This window comes from Gossypium raimondii, chromosome 1 (genome assembly GCF_025698545.1).
Source record: "Gossypium raimondii isolate GPD5lz chromosome 1, ASM2569854v1, whole genome shotgun sequence".
NCBI lineage: Eukaryota > Viridiplantae > Streptophyta > Magnoliopsida > Malvales > Malvaceae > Gossypium > Gossypium raimondii.
In genome coordinates, this window is record NC_068565.1 from 9163263 (window position 1) to 9178443 (window position 15181).

Sequence of the window (15181 nt, forward strand, 5' to 3'; positions counted from 1 at the left end):
ATTACGGAGTTGAGCTTGGATTAAGCCTTAAAAAAAGCTGATCAACATAACATGAAAGTTGATACAAATGTGTATAAGGAAAAACAAAATGGGAAGAAACTTGAATGAAGAAATATTCCAAATGATTGTATATACAATGTCAAGTATTTATTATCCGTTGAATTCTAAGTGATATTCGTACATAATTAAGTAACTCATAGCTTATTGGACCATTTGATTAAGCTACATTATCTTTTGCTTCTATGAGGAACCCTTTTTCTTTCTTTTATATTAAGATATAAATTACAATATACGAAAGGTTGTAAATAAGAATATAATCATTACACTCATAAAATACTATCTTGAAATTTTTTGATCGAAAATTGATAAATTACTAAATTAAATATTTAATTATTTATATATTTTTTAAGTTACTTGTTTTTGCTTTATAATTTAAGAAAAATAAATAGGGAAAAAAGTTTTAATCTAATAATTGCCAAGTTATTGTCTTATTGTTTAAAACGAGGTCGTTTAATTTCCTATTTACCAAAATAAAGCTCGTGTAAAAGAGGTGTCCTGGTCCGCCTGTGAAACGGTACCGTATCTTCCGTATAAGAATACGGTGATACAAGATTTAACGTATTTCTATACATAATCTGGGATACGTCCCTTTCTCCATTTTCAGATACATACAAGCAAAGGTTAAAAAAACATAGAAACATACACACAGACAGGCATACTCTTTCTCTCTCAATCCTTTCTCAGCTCAGCTTTTGCTCTCTATTTTAGTGTTTTTTTTTGTTCACTTTTTTTTAAGTTAGTTTCACACACTTATGAAAAAGGAAAGATATCTCACAAACTGATTTGCGGTTTTTTTATTTGGGTTGTTTTCTTTTTCTTTATAAACTAGGAATTTCGTGTTTTTTTTTTTTTTTTTTGGTTTTGGAATGTTGATGGAAGAGGTTTGAGTTTGAGAGTGATGAAGGTGACGGGGAAAGCTAGTTTGCCAGCGACATTTTCGGGGAGGAATCCGACGGACGCGGATCTCAAGCCAACGACGAAACGGAAGGCAAGGAACAGGAGGTGGAAACGGGTCGGCGGTACGCCGGTTGTGGGGAGGCGGAGCAGGCCGGAGACGCCTTTGTTGAAATGGAAGGTGGAGGAGAGAGAGAAAGAGAGAGGGAAAGAGAAAGTTCGTGGAGTTGAGGAAGAGCTCGAGGACGAGGTGGAAGAGGAGGAGAATGGTGGCCGGAGAGGTGGTGGTCGAGGGCATAGGAGGAAAGGTGCTCCAAAAGTGTCCGCGAGGAAGCTTGCAGCTGGATTGTGGCGGTTACAGTTGCCGGAGACGGTGACGTCTAGTGTTGCAGAAAGGAGGAGCGATCGCTTAGGGTTTAAGGTCAGATTTTTAACGTTTTTCTGGTTCCACGATCTGTGGTTTTTTTTTTCTTGTTTATTCCCCTTCTGTTTATAGTTATAATGAGAATAAGGTGATCAAATTGAAAAAACTGTGATTTTGAAGGGATTATTTTGGGTATTTTGCTTGTTAACGATTGTTAATTTTGTGCTTAAATTTGAAGTTTCAACTGTTGATACTGAAAAGAACACTGATCGTTGTAATGCCATCATTGTTTCATTGGTTTATTCTTGAATTTTTGATGTTTATGATGCCTTACATTTTGCTTGCATGTCTAGCAAAAAAGTGAACCTTTGAAAACTTGCTAAATGTAATTGATTCATATGATTATGTACCCAAAAGTCTCCTTTTTGATGCATTTATCATGTTTATAGTTTTGTCATCATTGTATGCTCTGGTATAGTTTTTTTTTCTAATCATGCGAGGCTTTTGTGAGCATGGTTTTTCAGGTCTTCTATGGATATTTCCTCGATAATGTGTTATACTGTTTGCTCATATTTACGGCCTTGCTTTATTCACACAGCGAATGCATTTGATAATTTGTTTAAATTGCTTCCGAAAGTCGTCCTACTTAGCATTTATTGATAGTTTTACTCTTTTCCGTCTCGATCGATGGATCCTATTTATGTGTTATGAAATTTGAATTACGATTTTGGACATTTCGAGTTCATTACTTTGTGCTTTACTGCAGCCTGGTAAAGATTTTGTGGGTGTTCCATTCCATTATCATCACAAGGACAAAATTTGTAGTTCAGATGCCAAGGATCCATTACAGAGCCCTGGTTCTGCCTCTGGCACTAAGAACGGTCTCTTGCGTAAGGTATGCTTGCATCCGTGAGCTCCTTAACTGAATCTTGAACTTTTGCTGACCTCATCAACGATCAATATGGAAATGACGAATGGAACTCGTATAGGAAACCAAACCTTTGTCATCTCACACATAATAGGGCACACGTGTCATGCTACATGTGGGACCCGCATTTGGTACTTTCTTTTAGATGGGATTTGTTGTGCACCATTTCGCTCATTTTTGGGCATTTTGGATGTTATCAAAGTTGTCTGCACTCTGCAGGACTGGTATATTATTAGTCTATCTATTAAAACCTTTTACATTCATTGCCTATCCAAAACTCTTGACAAGTCTAGACAAACTAGAAGGGGAAAGAATAAAATTACAGATCACATGCATTTAATGCATGAATCAACATGGTTTCAGTTCTATCAGTAGAGTGAACAAGTTCATGATTAGGGGGGAAAAAAGGCCAATAATCACTCCAACTCTGGGATAAACTAGAAAAACTGCTCAAAAAAGAAATTTGTAAGAAAAAAATTTACAAAATGAGGACATTGCTGCTGTTTGCTTGCTTAGATCCATATATTTACTCTCAGCATGCTTGTAGCTTGTGATAGTTACACGAAAAAGAAAAGAAAAGAAAAAAGAAAACAACTGCATGCTTTGCATATTGATTTCTTTGCACTTCTGATATTAACCTGCTTTTCTCCTTCTTAAGATCGAGCCTTCAATTCAATTTTCCAACTCTGCGATGGAGGGAGCAACAAAGTGGGATCCTGTCTGCTTAAAAACAACGGATGAGGTAAGGCAAATTTACAACCACATGAAGCGTATTGACCAACAAGTAAGTGCTGTATCAATTGTTTCTGCCCTTGAAGCTGAGCTAGAGCAGGCTCGAGCTTACATTGAGGAGCTTGAGACTGAGCGCCGATCCTCGAAGAAAAAACTTGAGCACTTCTTGAGGAAAGTTAGTGAGGAAAGGACTGCTTGGCGGAGTAGAGAGCATGAGAAAATACGTGCCTTTGTAGATGATGTTAAAGCGGACTTGAATCGAGAACAGAAAAAACGGCAGAGGCTTGAAATTGTTAATTCGAAATTGGTGAATGAGTTGGCTGCTGCCAAGTTATCGGCAAAGCAATATATGCAGGATTATGAAAAGGAAAGAAAAGCCAGAGAACTAATTGAAGAAGTATGCGATGAACTTGCTAAAGAAATTGGAGAAGACAAGGCTGAAGTGGAGGCAATTAAGAGAGATTCCATGAAGCTTCGCGAGGAAGTCGATGAGGAAAGAAAAATGTTGCAGATGGCTGAGGTCTGGCGTGAAGAACGTGTACAGATGAAGCTCATTGATGCAAAGGTAGCACTTGAAGAGAGGTATTCACAAATGAACAAGCTTATAGCAGATTTGGAGACTTTTCTAAGGTCAAGGACTGGAAATCTGGACACGCAAGACATGCAAGAAGCAGAATCACTAAGACAGGCTGCTGAATCAGTTAATGTTAAAGAAATTAAGGAATTTACATATGAGCCAGCAAACCCAGATGATATTTTTGCCGTTTTTGAAGATGTTGCTTTCGGTGAAGCAAATGAAAGAGAAATTGAACCCTTTACTGCATATAGTCCTGCTAGCCATGCCTCAAAAGTTCTTATGTTGAGTCCCGAAATGAACATGATGAAGAAAGACAGCATTATGAAACATTCAAATGCACTTTTTGATCAGAATGATGAGATAGAGGAAGATGAGAGTGGGTGGGAAACTGTCAGCCATCTCGAGGATCAGGGCTCAATTTACTCACCAAAAGGGAGTGCTGCATCTGTCACCAGGAATCACCGGGACAGCAATTTCTCGGGTAGTGGAACTGAATGGGAAGAAAATGCATGTGGAGATACCCCAATCACTGAAATTAGCGAAGTTTGTTCATTACCTGCTAGGCAGTCGAAGAAGGCGTCGTCCATAACGAGGCTTTGGAGGTCATGCCCGAATAATGGAGAAAATTACAAGATAATTTCAGTAGAAGGAGCAAATGGCAGACTTTCAAATGGAAGAAAGTCTAATGGGGGTATTGTATCCCCAGATCGAGGATCCGGTAAAGGTGGGCTCAGTCCTTCAATGGGACAGTGGAGTTCACCTGACGGTCATCCACACATAACGAAAGGGATGAAAGGGTGCATTGACTGGCCTCGTGGTGCACAAAAGAACAGTTTGAAGGCAAAGCTTTTGGAAGCAAGAATGGAAAGCCAAAAGGTCCAACTGCGGCATGTTCTTAAACAGAAGATTTAGAACAGTGAAGTTCCCAACTGAAATAAGGAATATATTGGTCAGAGACATGAGCAACTTCTGCTGCTGGTTCAAAATCGGTTAAAAGTTGAATACAGGCAACTGATTGGTCCCATAGATTTTTCGATCCTCCGGTTTTTCGAGTTCTTGCTGAGTAAGCCGGATGATGTTGTTCATGAAACATATTAGTTGGGATCATCTCCTTTCATTTGTAATAGTTGTAACACTGCCTGGAGACATTGACATTCTCTATGTAATAGAGAACCAACGCATGACATTTGTATTCTATCACTCGGATCCGAGGTTATCAAGGAAAACAAGTTCATGGTTGTCTGAAGTGATAACATTTCCATACTTTTCTTTTTCTTTTTAATATATATATATATTTGTTAAAAGTGATGCTTATTTTAAGTTTGGATAAACTATCAAAATAGTCACTTTTGTTTACCTCAGATTATATTTTAGTTGCTTATGTTTGAAATGTTACGTTATAACATTTTAGTCATTGAACTGTTAATTGTCATTATAACGATTAACGGAAAGTTGACGTGACATATTAAATTATCATTTCAAACAAAAATTTTAAGTTAATTTATACAATTGGTCCTTATATTTTAATTTTTTGAACAATTTGATTTTTTTAGAGTGAGACGAGCTTGTGGATTAATTTTAACAAATGAAAAACATAGAAAAATTACATTAAAAGAAATGAAAAAGGGAGAAAAACAGAGGGAGAAACAGAAGAGAATGAAAAATAAAGAAGAATAAGAAGGAAAGTTAAAAGAACATAAAAGAAAAAATTAAATTGCTCAAAAAAATATGGAGACCGGTTGTATAAATTAACCTAAAATTTTTATTTGAAATATAATTTAACGTGTCACGTCAGTTTACCGTTACATCGTTAACAGCAATTAACGGCTCAGTGACTAAAATGTTACAACATGATAACGTAACTAAAACGTAATATTTCAAACATAAATGACTAAAATTTAACCTAAGACAAACAGAAGTGACTATTTTGATAATTTACCCTTTTAAGTTTCTTATGGATGAAATGAAGGACCACAAGGCTAGCCTCTAACCGATTGGGTTATTAACTGAAGAGAAAAAGAAAGGTTCTTTGGATGGCTTGAGCCACTTGGGCCTATGGGAATATAACTTACTGGCTTGAGAATATCTGCATGGAAGTAGAAGGTTAAGATGATTCCCGCATAAGGGTAAAATACATATAACGTCCTTAATCTAATATCATAATCTTGGACCTTCAATCTCACTTTGAAAACTATGAGCATTCCTTAATATAGTATTATTGATACATGGGAGTTTGGAGATGAGTTAGCTTTGGGGGGTAGGGAGTAGTTTTGTTCACGGGGTTTCTTTGTCTAAATTTGAAGGTGCGTTTGAAGTTTGAAATTTGACAGGGATTGAGCAAAGTATTAATTTCAAAAAATAGGTTGGGCTCAAGCATTCAAAGCTTAAACTTAACTCGATCTATCCTGTTTTTAAGCATTAAAAAATGTCAAGTTTCTTATATATAAAATTTTAATAAAAAGAATATGCAAAATTATTAAATATTAAATTAAAAATAATATAAATATTTTCTCAAATAAATTTAAAAATTAATATGAGACGAACTTAAAATAAACTTGGATTAACCATTTATAATTATGAGTAAGTTTGGATAAATTTTAAATTCATATTTTGGGTCAAACTAAGTTTAAAGAAACATAAAATATTTTAATATCATACTTAAGCTCGGTCTAGAGTCTAGACTGTCTCATAAATGCCTTTAGCGGAGAGCCAAAAAACCGAATGGGCCCATAACGATGGTGAAAAAAATGATGTTGTAGGATTTCCAAGAGCGGTCCCAAAAATGGGTTCTATTGTGGGAGAAGAAAATGAGAGAATGTTAGAGCGGGTCCTCCCTTTCTTTGTTCCTTTAAAAGGATATTACAAGGAGTCTTTTGGTGGGATCTGTACAATGATGCCGTATAAAGTGGCTCTAAGGTTGGAAAGATGTTATGGAGGCAAATGCTATAAATAGTGGGGGAATTATTCCATGAGCCCCACCAAAAGGTTCTCTTTACAAACCCTCAAAGGACCAAAGAAAGAACCCTATTTTTGGGACCTACCTCATTAACATCTTGGACATGCTACAAGCTTTTCCCCTTTCACCATCCTTCCTAAACTACTTGGCTCCAAAATTGAAACGTGTTCCAACTCAACTAATATGGGCGCGCACACACACACACACACACACACACACACACACACATCTATATCTATATCTATATCTATATCTATATCTATATCTATATACTATATTGCGAGACATTTTACAAACTGTAAGACTTAGAGGCAAAGTCGGCAATGAATGCCAATGTCCACATATTTCTCATTTGGGATCAAAACTTTGATTCATGCAATATTATATCTTAGCATTTGTAGCCTTCTTATTAAACCATCAGGGTAGCCTTTCTTTGTACTACAAATTGAAATGCAAATTACTCAAATAGTTAGTTGATTACTTGCACTTGAGATAAAACACTATAGAATGTATCTCGCCTCGATCTTCCATGGCTTATCTTCTTCGAGAATGATGGTGTCGTTCCTCGAAAGACAACCCTCAAGTATCTAATAAACATTCCTCCTTAGCTTATCAGGCTGCCATCTTTGCCATTCAAAGAATGCATGGTTGCTAGTGTCTAGAAATACCAGCTACTACCCAAATTGTGTCATTTTCTGCATTCCTGTTTAATTTTGAAAAGGGGGTTCCGAACTTTCCGGTTGAATCGATCATTGATGGCATGGATCAAGGTTAACAGTTTGGGAAATTATATCAAAGTTCTAGGCATAAAAAAAACAAGAGAAAAATCTCCTATATAGTCTTATTTTTATCATTCCGTGAATGTAAAATGTTTTTCATTGCCGTAACAAATATATAGGACTAATCAACAGTAAAACAGTCAATATTTTCATCTCACACAACATCCATCCTACAACAACAGTTCCCGAACCAACTGGAACCAACTCCATTTTGTTATCCAAGAATTCAATAAGATGATTTATCAACCAAATGATACAAGTCCGATGAACTAGGTAGGGTATGAAGGAGCTGAGCTTAAGAAAATGCCACTAACCTCTCAGATTTATATCATCTATATTCTTGAAAGTTTACATGGCCCGTTGCTTGTGCATGCTCAACAGCCTCCTAAAGATTCACATGGAATTATGTGAGAAGCGTTGTATTTGAAAAAATATCAAGTAAAACCGGATGCAAAAAGAAAAGTGAGATAAAGAAATGAGAAGAAAATGACCTTCTGGCCAATGACGCCAATTTGGCATACTCCACAACGCAAAGTGAAGTTGGCAGTGTCAGTGTATCTCCTCTTACTAAGAAACAAGGACATGAAATAACCCAAAATCAGTTCAGACACGGACATCAAACCTTGAATTATTCGAGCACTTCCCGATAAACAGATATAATATAATAAAAAACTTAAAAAGCTACCTTTGTTGATCCTTGACCAGATTCAGTGCTAGGCCTTCAACCGGCCCGATGGTTCTATCCTTTTGTACAGCAAATATAGTCTGATCAAACTCCTCGGGAGCATACTCAAACGGAGACATCTATTGATACAAAACCCCGGAACCGGAAATAACATAAGCATAGAAAGGAGAATAGCAGGAACAAGTAACAAAGTGGAAAACATACGAAAGGAATAAGAACACCATCAGCATCTGTGATGCAATATTAATAGTCATTATTCCGTATAGATACCCTCAAAGTTTTCCCTTTTTAGCATTTTATTATCTTTGGATGATCACAAACATGAAGGTCACATGGATGTAATCAAGTAGTAACAAATATTATCTTTTCACAACTTTCAAAAATATACTCCGATGCTGTTGTGATATTCCTCTAGTTTAAGAAGATGACAATAAGGACAGCATCGAAAATAGTAATTGGTTAAAAAAACAACGTACAGCCAAAGCATCATAGTGGAGACCGTCATAGATCAGCAAGACTCTTTCCGAATAGTTCCTTTCCTGTCATGAAGGCCATAATAAAAAGGGGGAATTGTAAGTATCGATAAAGACAATATTACAACTAGAGACAACAATATCAGCAGTTCTAACCTGACCATACAAATCACAACGGGATGTCTGAATATCATATGCTGCGATTTCACGTCCATAATAATCTGCTAATATTGAAAGCTCAATGGCACCTTCATAATAGCACATAACATAATGAGATAGCAGCCAATTGAGTAAATAACCCGAAGACGACTGTCCTCGTAATAGATTCAATAAAATGAATAACTAGAAGAACGGACATGGAAGAGGAGAAGTTTCAACTTTCAACTAACCTCCCCACTTTTCCGAGTCGAGAATCCATGAACAATACTCTACATTTGGCTTTCCGAGAAATGCCTCAGAATATTTCGCCGGATCGCTAGCCACTGTTGCTGCTATAACCTTCAAACAATCATCAAGCACACCAGGTTAAGAAAACAAAATAGCATCTAGATATGGCAAGGATAAATGGCCTTATATCGACACTTTTAAGTATGCTCATAGATTTCCGCCTTCAAATTAAAAAACATTATTCTTTCTATCAACTTGGCCATTCTACATGCATGCAGCATATGATGATAACGACTGAATATGTAAAGTATATCGTACCTCCCACAGGTACATCAGAAATTATAGTAGTAAGACAGTAGCAAAATAAAAGCAAAGCATGGACTTCTTTGTTGGTAATAGCAAGCAACAACAAAAAAGCTTCATTAATAGCTAAAAATATCAAAATAAGCTAAATATGGTATGTTAGTAACACGTAATCTTGAACATTTCCCTTTAAAGCCACAGTAGTATTGATTTGCATATAAACGTATAAAGCTTCCTATTTTGTAATCATAACCGTTCTATCCACAGATCAATGTCTTAAAATGCTAGAATTGACAAGTTAACATAAACTGCATACGAAGTTCCGATATTCGATCACCCATTACATTGCAAGAACTAAATAACATAATCTAAAGAACGACCACAAGATCATGCAGATAGGAACCTGTCTCAATTCCGAAGCTTTGGTCTTGTCATGGTCCATAACATACCTAAACAAGAAGAAAAACAATCCGAAATAAACAATAATGATCCAATCAAACTAATAACAAATCCAAATGGAAAATTAACCATCAAGCAGTTTATGAGCTAACCCAATAGCATTGAAAAGGCAGCTGTTATCTGAGGGGATGACCCTTCTAACGATGATACCTTCCATTTTTCCAAACTATTATGCACCTAAAAAAACCACAAACTCAAAATCAACTTGCATCATTATATGATTAAATAATTGGTAATGGAAACAGCTACCAACTGGTCCTTTAAATTCCAGATATATATATATATATATATATATATATATACACAAACACACGCAGAGAGGGAAACAAAACATGGGAAGATGAAACAGAGAATAGAAGATTAATCAAGCATATAATTCCATTAAAATTTCTTGAACAATTAGCCAATATCTATGATGATAAGAATGAATCTTTTTTCTTAAAGAAAATAATAAAAAAAATATGGCAAGGAAAATTAAAATAAACAGAAAAAACATATTTAAAAAGAAATCAAAACTTTGGACCTTGAACAAAGAACGAATTCAATCAAAGGAAAAGAGCTACTATCAACAAGATCTAAAACCAACCCAGATTCAGAAATCTACCGAAAACCACAGATATGATGCAAATTTTAAGAATTAAATTACCTAAAAAATAATTCAAGCAAAGAAAAAAAAACCCCTCAACAACCAAATTTTATCACAAGAGAATATATATATGGCTCAGATCTAGAATTAGGGCCAAGAATAACTTTAAAATAAAGGAACTTCAAAAGGTAATGAATGGACCCCACGTGTAATTCATATCATATGAATAAAATTCATAAAAAAGATGAAAATTTTAAACAAGAAAAATCTTACAGCTTTCTTTCTTGGTTTTCCTCCTGCCTGAGTTTTTAGTTGATGACAAAAAGAAACGATTTTTTTTTGCTTTATTTGGTAACTATTGTCATGGGAAACGTGTGAAGTTTAATTAATTAATTAATTATTTTTTTTAAAAATCCATTTAAACTGACTGGTATAGGTACGTAAATGGTGTTCTTTTCTCTGAAGTTTTTTTTTATCTTGTTCCCTTGTCCCTTTGGTCCCACTTTTCTGGGAAAATCTAACCTTGGATTCGAAAATATCCATCATCTTAAAAATGCTTAATTTATTTATTGGAAATAAAATGATTTTTTTTAATTTTTACTCAAGAAAAATGTTTTCCTTTACAAACAATTTCAGGGTTTTTTTTTTTAAATTTCCGTAAATCAAAATATCAGTGCAGTACTGGTGAATGCATTGTACAACGATGAAATTTTTTATGGTTTGATTAGCTATTAAAGTATTAATTTTGATTATTATTAACATCGACCATTAGTCATTAATTATTAATAACTCGATTGCCCATTTTGGAAACTGAAGAACAGAATATACACGGTACTCGATTTCCGAAAACGAAGAGCAGTGAGATTGATTTGAATGCTCTGGTAAACAAGAGTCATATGCATGAACACAATGCAATTTGTTGCTAATGAGTTGCAACTCAAAAACATTATTAAAGCTCAAAAATCACATTCAAGTTTACTCAATGTAGCTCTGCTAGGCTGCTTGCTACATAAGACTTTCTGGTTTCGAGATATCGAATGGGATCCACTAACTGCAGCAGTAACCCGACATGACGGCCAAATTCAAAATCGAAAAAGCGACACTCTTAAAAGCTTAGTTTCCTACCTTACGAACTCTCCCTTTTGTCATGCCTTAAGTGCTGCAATGCATTCGAATTCAATCTTGGCATCCAATGGTAATGCTGCTACCCGACACGTTGAACGAGCTGGAGCCGGTGAAGGAAAGTCTACAAAAGGAACCGTTAAGCGAAAAATGAATTGAAATGTCCTATTTTTAACGATGTTATAAGGTTAGTTATGGAGGAGGAAGGGAAAAGGAAAAAGTCCAGCTCGTTTTAGTCGACAATTTTTGACAAGTCACAAATTTACATAAGAGCAAAGTACATATTGATGCATGTGACAGCATTCGAAGTCTTTAGAGACAACTAGAAATTTTCAGTCCGATATGTTGTAAATGGAAATGGAAATGGCATTGGCATCTGTCGTGTATCTGGCCCAGAACAAGCCGGTTAACCGAAATGCCAGATATACCAGATACACCAGATACTGAGTTATGTATCTATGATCTTGTTTTCTTTCATATATATATTTTTGATGAATACGAGATTTAAGGCAAACTCTCAAAGCCATATATAAAGCAATACTCACACTTAGCATAGATCTCATTCACTTTCTTGAAGTCTTTCAAGTCGGCCAGCCTGCATGAAGGAAACCAGAAAAGAAAAACAATAAAGATCTTATCCATTTCAAATTATCCACCTCTATCCATGTAACAAGCAAAATGGCGAAGAAAATCGAAGAAGAGTAATACATAATTGTTGTCTTAACCACAGCAGAATAGTCAGCACAGCCAGCTTTCAGTATTTCTCCCATATTTTTCAGTACCTATAGATTTGCATAGCAGTGTCGAATCAATTACGGGCATGTACTCGGTTCCACAATTGGAAAGCTAAAATAGCAGATTTACAGACTCACAGTTACTTGCTCCGTTTGATCCTCTATTTGTTCGAGATGAACTTCTGGTATGGAATAAAACCCTACAGACATTATCTGTACCTTACTTATAAACCAGACATGTAAGACTACAACCTTAACATACCAAGAATCTTCAACAGACATCTAAGACTACAACCTTAAAATGTCAAGAATCTTCAACATGGAATAAGACCGTGAAGAAATACAGGTATGAAGAAGTACAGATGAAATTGTGAATCTATGAATGAAAATAATCTAGAACTAAATTGAAACTTCTCTTTTATCAATTCTGAATTTAGACTACTAAAGCTACCAAATACAATACCAAGACTGTATATATATAGACTTTGAGATAACTGCTCTTCTTAACATTTAGCTAACAATTTTAGCTAACTCTAACTACCTCCCTAACCGACTCATTTTATCTTTAACATTCATCCGTCCTCCCCACGGGTAAGACCCGAAGAAGATTTCGAAACCGAGTGAAATAAGAAATCGAGAGTGGCTTAGTAAGCATATCGGCCACTTAATCAGACGCAGGAACTTCAACAACCCGAACCGATCCATCAGCAACCTTTTCACGGACAAAAAATGATCCAACTCTACGTGTTTGAACTTGAAGTGTAGAACAGGATTAGCAGCAATAGCTATCGCACTGGAACTATCACACCAAATATTAGGTATATCATCAGACTTAACATTTAATTCCTGAAGTAACGACAACAACCACATGATATCGCTGGTGACTGCAGCAAGACTTTTGTATTCAGCTTCAGCTGTTGACCTAGAGACCACATGCTGTTTCTTGGATGACCACGAAACTGGATTTGACCCAAAAAAATACACAATACCTTGACGTGGATCGTCGATCATCAAAATCCAATCCCCAGTTGGCATCAGCATACCCAACTAGAGACAGCCGTCCAGACGGGCGAAAAACAACCCCATAGTCAAGTGTGCTAAACAAGTATCGCAAGATCCGTTTGAGAGCAACCAAATGAACAATGGTAGGACTATGCATGAACTGACAAATCTTGTTTACTGCATACGCAATATCAGGCCTAATAAGAACAACATACTGTAATGCTCTAGCAAGACTCCTATACTCAGTCGGATCTAACAGAGGATCGTCATCACCCTTAGACAGATTTGACGAGCTAATCATTGGCGTATGAACACTTTTAGCAATAGTCATAGAACTTCGTTTAAGAAGATCACGAACATACTTCTTTTAACAAAGATGAATACAACCGGAGGAAGATCGAGTCAATTCAACCCTAAGGAAATAATGAAGGTCACCCATATCTTTTAACGAGAACTCGTCATTCAATAACTTCACAAACCAGTCAATGGAAGTAGGCACATCCCCAGTTACGATAATATCATCTAGATACACAAGGACGTAGAGTGTAAAATCAGGTTGTACACGAACAAATAACGAAGCCAACTGTCACAAGAAATTTCTTTAGCTTTTCAAACCACGCTCGTGGAGCCTGACGAAAACCGTATAGAGCTTTCTTTAGACGACACACCAGAGGTTTCCCATTAGAACTATACTGCACATATCCTGGGGGTTGCTGCATGAATACCTTACTATCAACATCACCATTCAAGAATGCATTGTTCACATCAACTTGTCGAAGTGACCACCCTCTAGATACTGCAATAGACAAGATGACCTTGATAGTAGCAGGTTTCACCACTAGACTGAATGTTTCCTGAAAATCACAACTTGGAACTTGAGAATAGCTTTTTGTGACTAAACGCTCTTTACGATGATCAACAGACCCATCTGGATTTTGCTTGACCTTAAATAACCATTTACACCTTATAACCTTACGACTCGGTGGTAGAGGAACAAGATCCCACGTAGCATTGCGAATAAGCACATCATACTCAGCTTGAGCTACATCACGCCACTCAGAGCTAGCAAATGCCTCTTCAATCGTAGAAGGTTCCACAGCTTCAACAGTCATGACTCTTGGTTTAAACAAACCAACCTTTGATCGAGTAATCATTGGGTGAACATTCGTAGCAGATAAAGAAATGTCAGGTTCCATTGGAGCAGACGAAATCTCAATAACGGGTGTAGTGTGTTGAACATTCGTAGACCGTGAATCAACAGTACCAGTGTTTGGCAAACTAACATTGACATGTGCTAGATTAACAGCTACTCCATCTTAAACAACAGGAGACCTGCTCGAGGAACCCAGAGAAACAGGAACAGACACCAAGCCTTCAGACCTAGGAGGGACAGTCTTGACCAGAGGAACACATGTGGGTAAAGAGATTGGCTCACTACCAGACCTTGGCTTGTCAAGAGAAAGAAATTATTTTTCATCAAACTCCACATGGCGAGAAACTATAAGTTTACCATCAGGCAAGAGACACTGATATTCTTTATGACGAGCATTGTATCCCAAGAAAGTGCAAGGCTTCGACTGGAACTCTAACTTATGACGTTGAAATGGTCTCAAATAAGGATAACAACAACAACCAAAAACACGCAAATAATCATACTTGGAATCATGCCCATAAAGAGCTTTATATGGAGTTTGACCATGTAGCACCAGTGTGGGAAGACGATTAATCAGATGTACTGCACAAGTAAAAGCATACGCCCAAAATTCCATAGAAAGACCTACTTGAGCCAGCAGAGTAAGCCCTATGTCCACAATGTGCCTATGTTTACGTTCCGCGACTCCATTTTGTTCAGACGTATGAGGACAAGACATGTGATGAATGATACATTGAGAAGCTAGAACTGAGGTGAAAGCTCGATACTCGCTACCCCAATCACTCTGAAATATTTTTATAGTTTTACCAAATTGAGTTTGAACAAGTTTCTGAAACTAACCAAAACACTCCACAACCTGATATTTCTGCCAAATAAGGTAAATCTAAGTGAACTGAGTACACATATCGATAAACGTCACATAAAACCAGTTATTAGCACAAGCAACCGACGCAGGTCTCCAAACATCAGAAACAACCAAAGCAAATG

General features: G+C 36.4%; 2 protein-coding genes across 3 annotated transcripts; one reads left to right on the forward strand and one right to left on the reverse strand.

Annotated features, from left to right (window-relative positions):
* The first annotated feature begins 701 nt into the window (after positions 1-701).
* Positions 702-4801, forward strand: LOC105780662 (uncharacterized). Its single transcript, XM_012605129.2, has 3 exons — positions 702-1375; positions 2085-2213; positions 2905-4801. The coding sequence occupies exons 1-3, from the start codon at positions 959-961 to the stop codon at positions 4465-4467; spliced, it is 2109 nt and encodes a 702-aa protein (XP_012460583.1). The 5' UTR covers positions 702-958; the 3' UTR covers positions 4468-4801.
* Positions 4802-7318: 2517 nt separating this feature from the next.
* On the reverse strand, positions 7319-10606 carry LOC105780669 (OVARIAN TUMOR DOMAIN-containing deubiquitinating enzyme 2). Of its 2 annotated transcripts, none has more exons than XM_012605150.1 (9): positions 10457-10606; positions 9690-9774; positions 9542-9587; positions 8838-8946; positions 8605-8696; positions 8452-8514; positions 7976-8094; positions 7782-7857; positions 7319-7675 (listed from the first exon to the last, which is right to left on the reverse strand). In XM_012605150.1, the coding sequence occupies exons 2-9, from the start codon at positions 9752-9754 to the stop codon at positions 7619-7621; spliced, it is 627 nt and encodes a 208-aa protein (XP_012460604.1). In that variant the 5' UTR covers positions 9755-9774; positions 10457-10606; the 3' UTR covers positions 7319-7618. The 2 variants fall into 2 exon arrangements, with proteins under 2 accessions (XP_012460604.1, XP_012460599.1); XM_012605145.2 differs by lacking the exon at positions 10457-10606 and adding an exon at positions 10244-10375.
* Between the last annotated feature and the right edge of the window lie 4575 nt (positions 10607-15181).

Coding starts and splice junctions, on each gene's coding strand:
- LOC105780669 (XM_012605150.1), bottom strand. CDS start 9,754: ATGGAAGGTATCATCGTTAGAAGGGTCATCCCCTCAGATAACAGCTGC. Junction 8,697..8,837: donor CGACTCGGAAAAGTGGGGAG/GTTAGTTGAAAG, acceptor GCTATTATGAAG/GTGCCATTGAGCTTTCAATA. Junction 8,095..8,451: donor TCCACTATGATGCTTTGGCT/GTACGTTGTTTT, acceptor TTGTATCAATAG/ATGTCTCCGTTTGAGTATGC.
- LOC105780662 (XM_012605129.2), top strand. CDS start 959: ATGAAGGTGACGGGGAAAGCTAGTTTGCCAGCGACATTTTCGGGGAGG. Junction 1,376..2,084: donor GCGATCGCTTAGGGTTTAAG/GTCAGATTTTTA, acceptor GCTTTACTGCAG/CCTGGTAAAGATTTTGTGGG. Junction 2,214..2,904: donor AGAACGGTCTCTTGCGTAAG/GTATGCTTGCAT, acceptor CTCCTTCTTAAG/ATCGAGCCTTCAATTCAATT.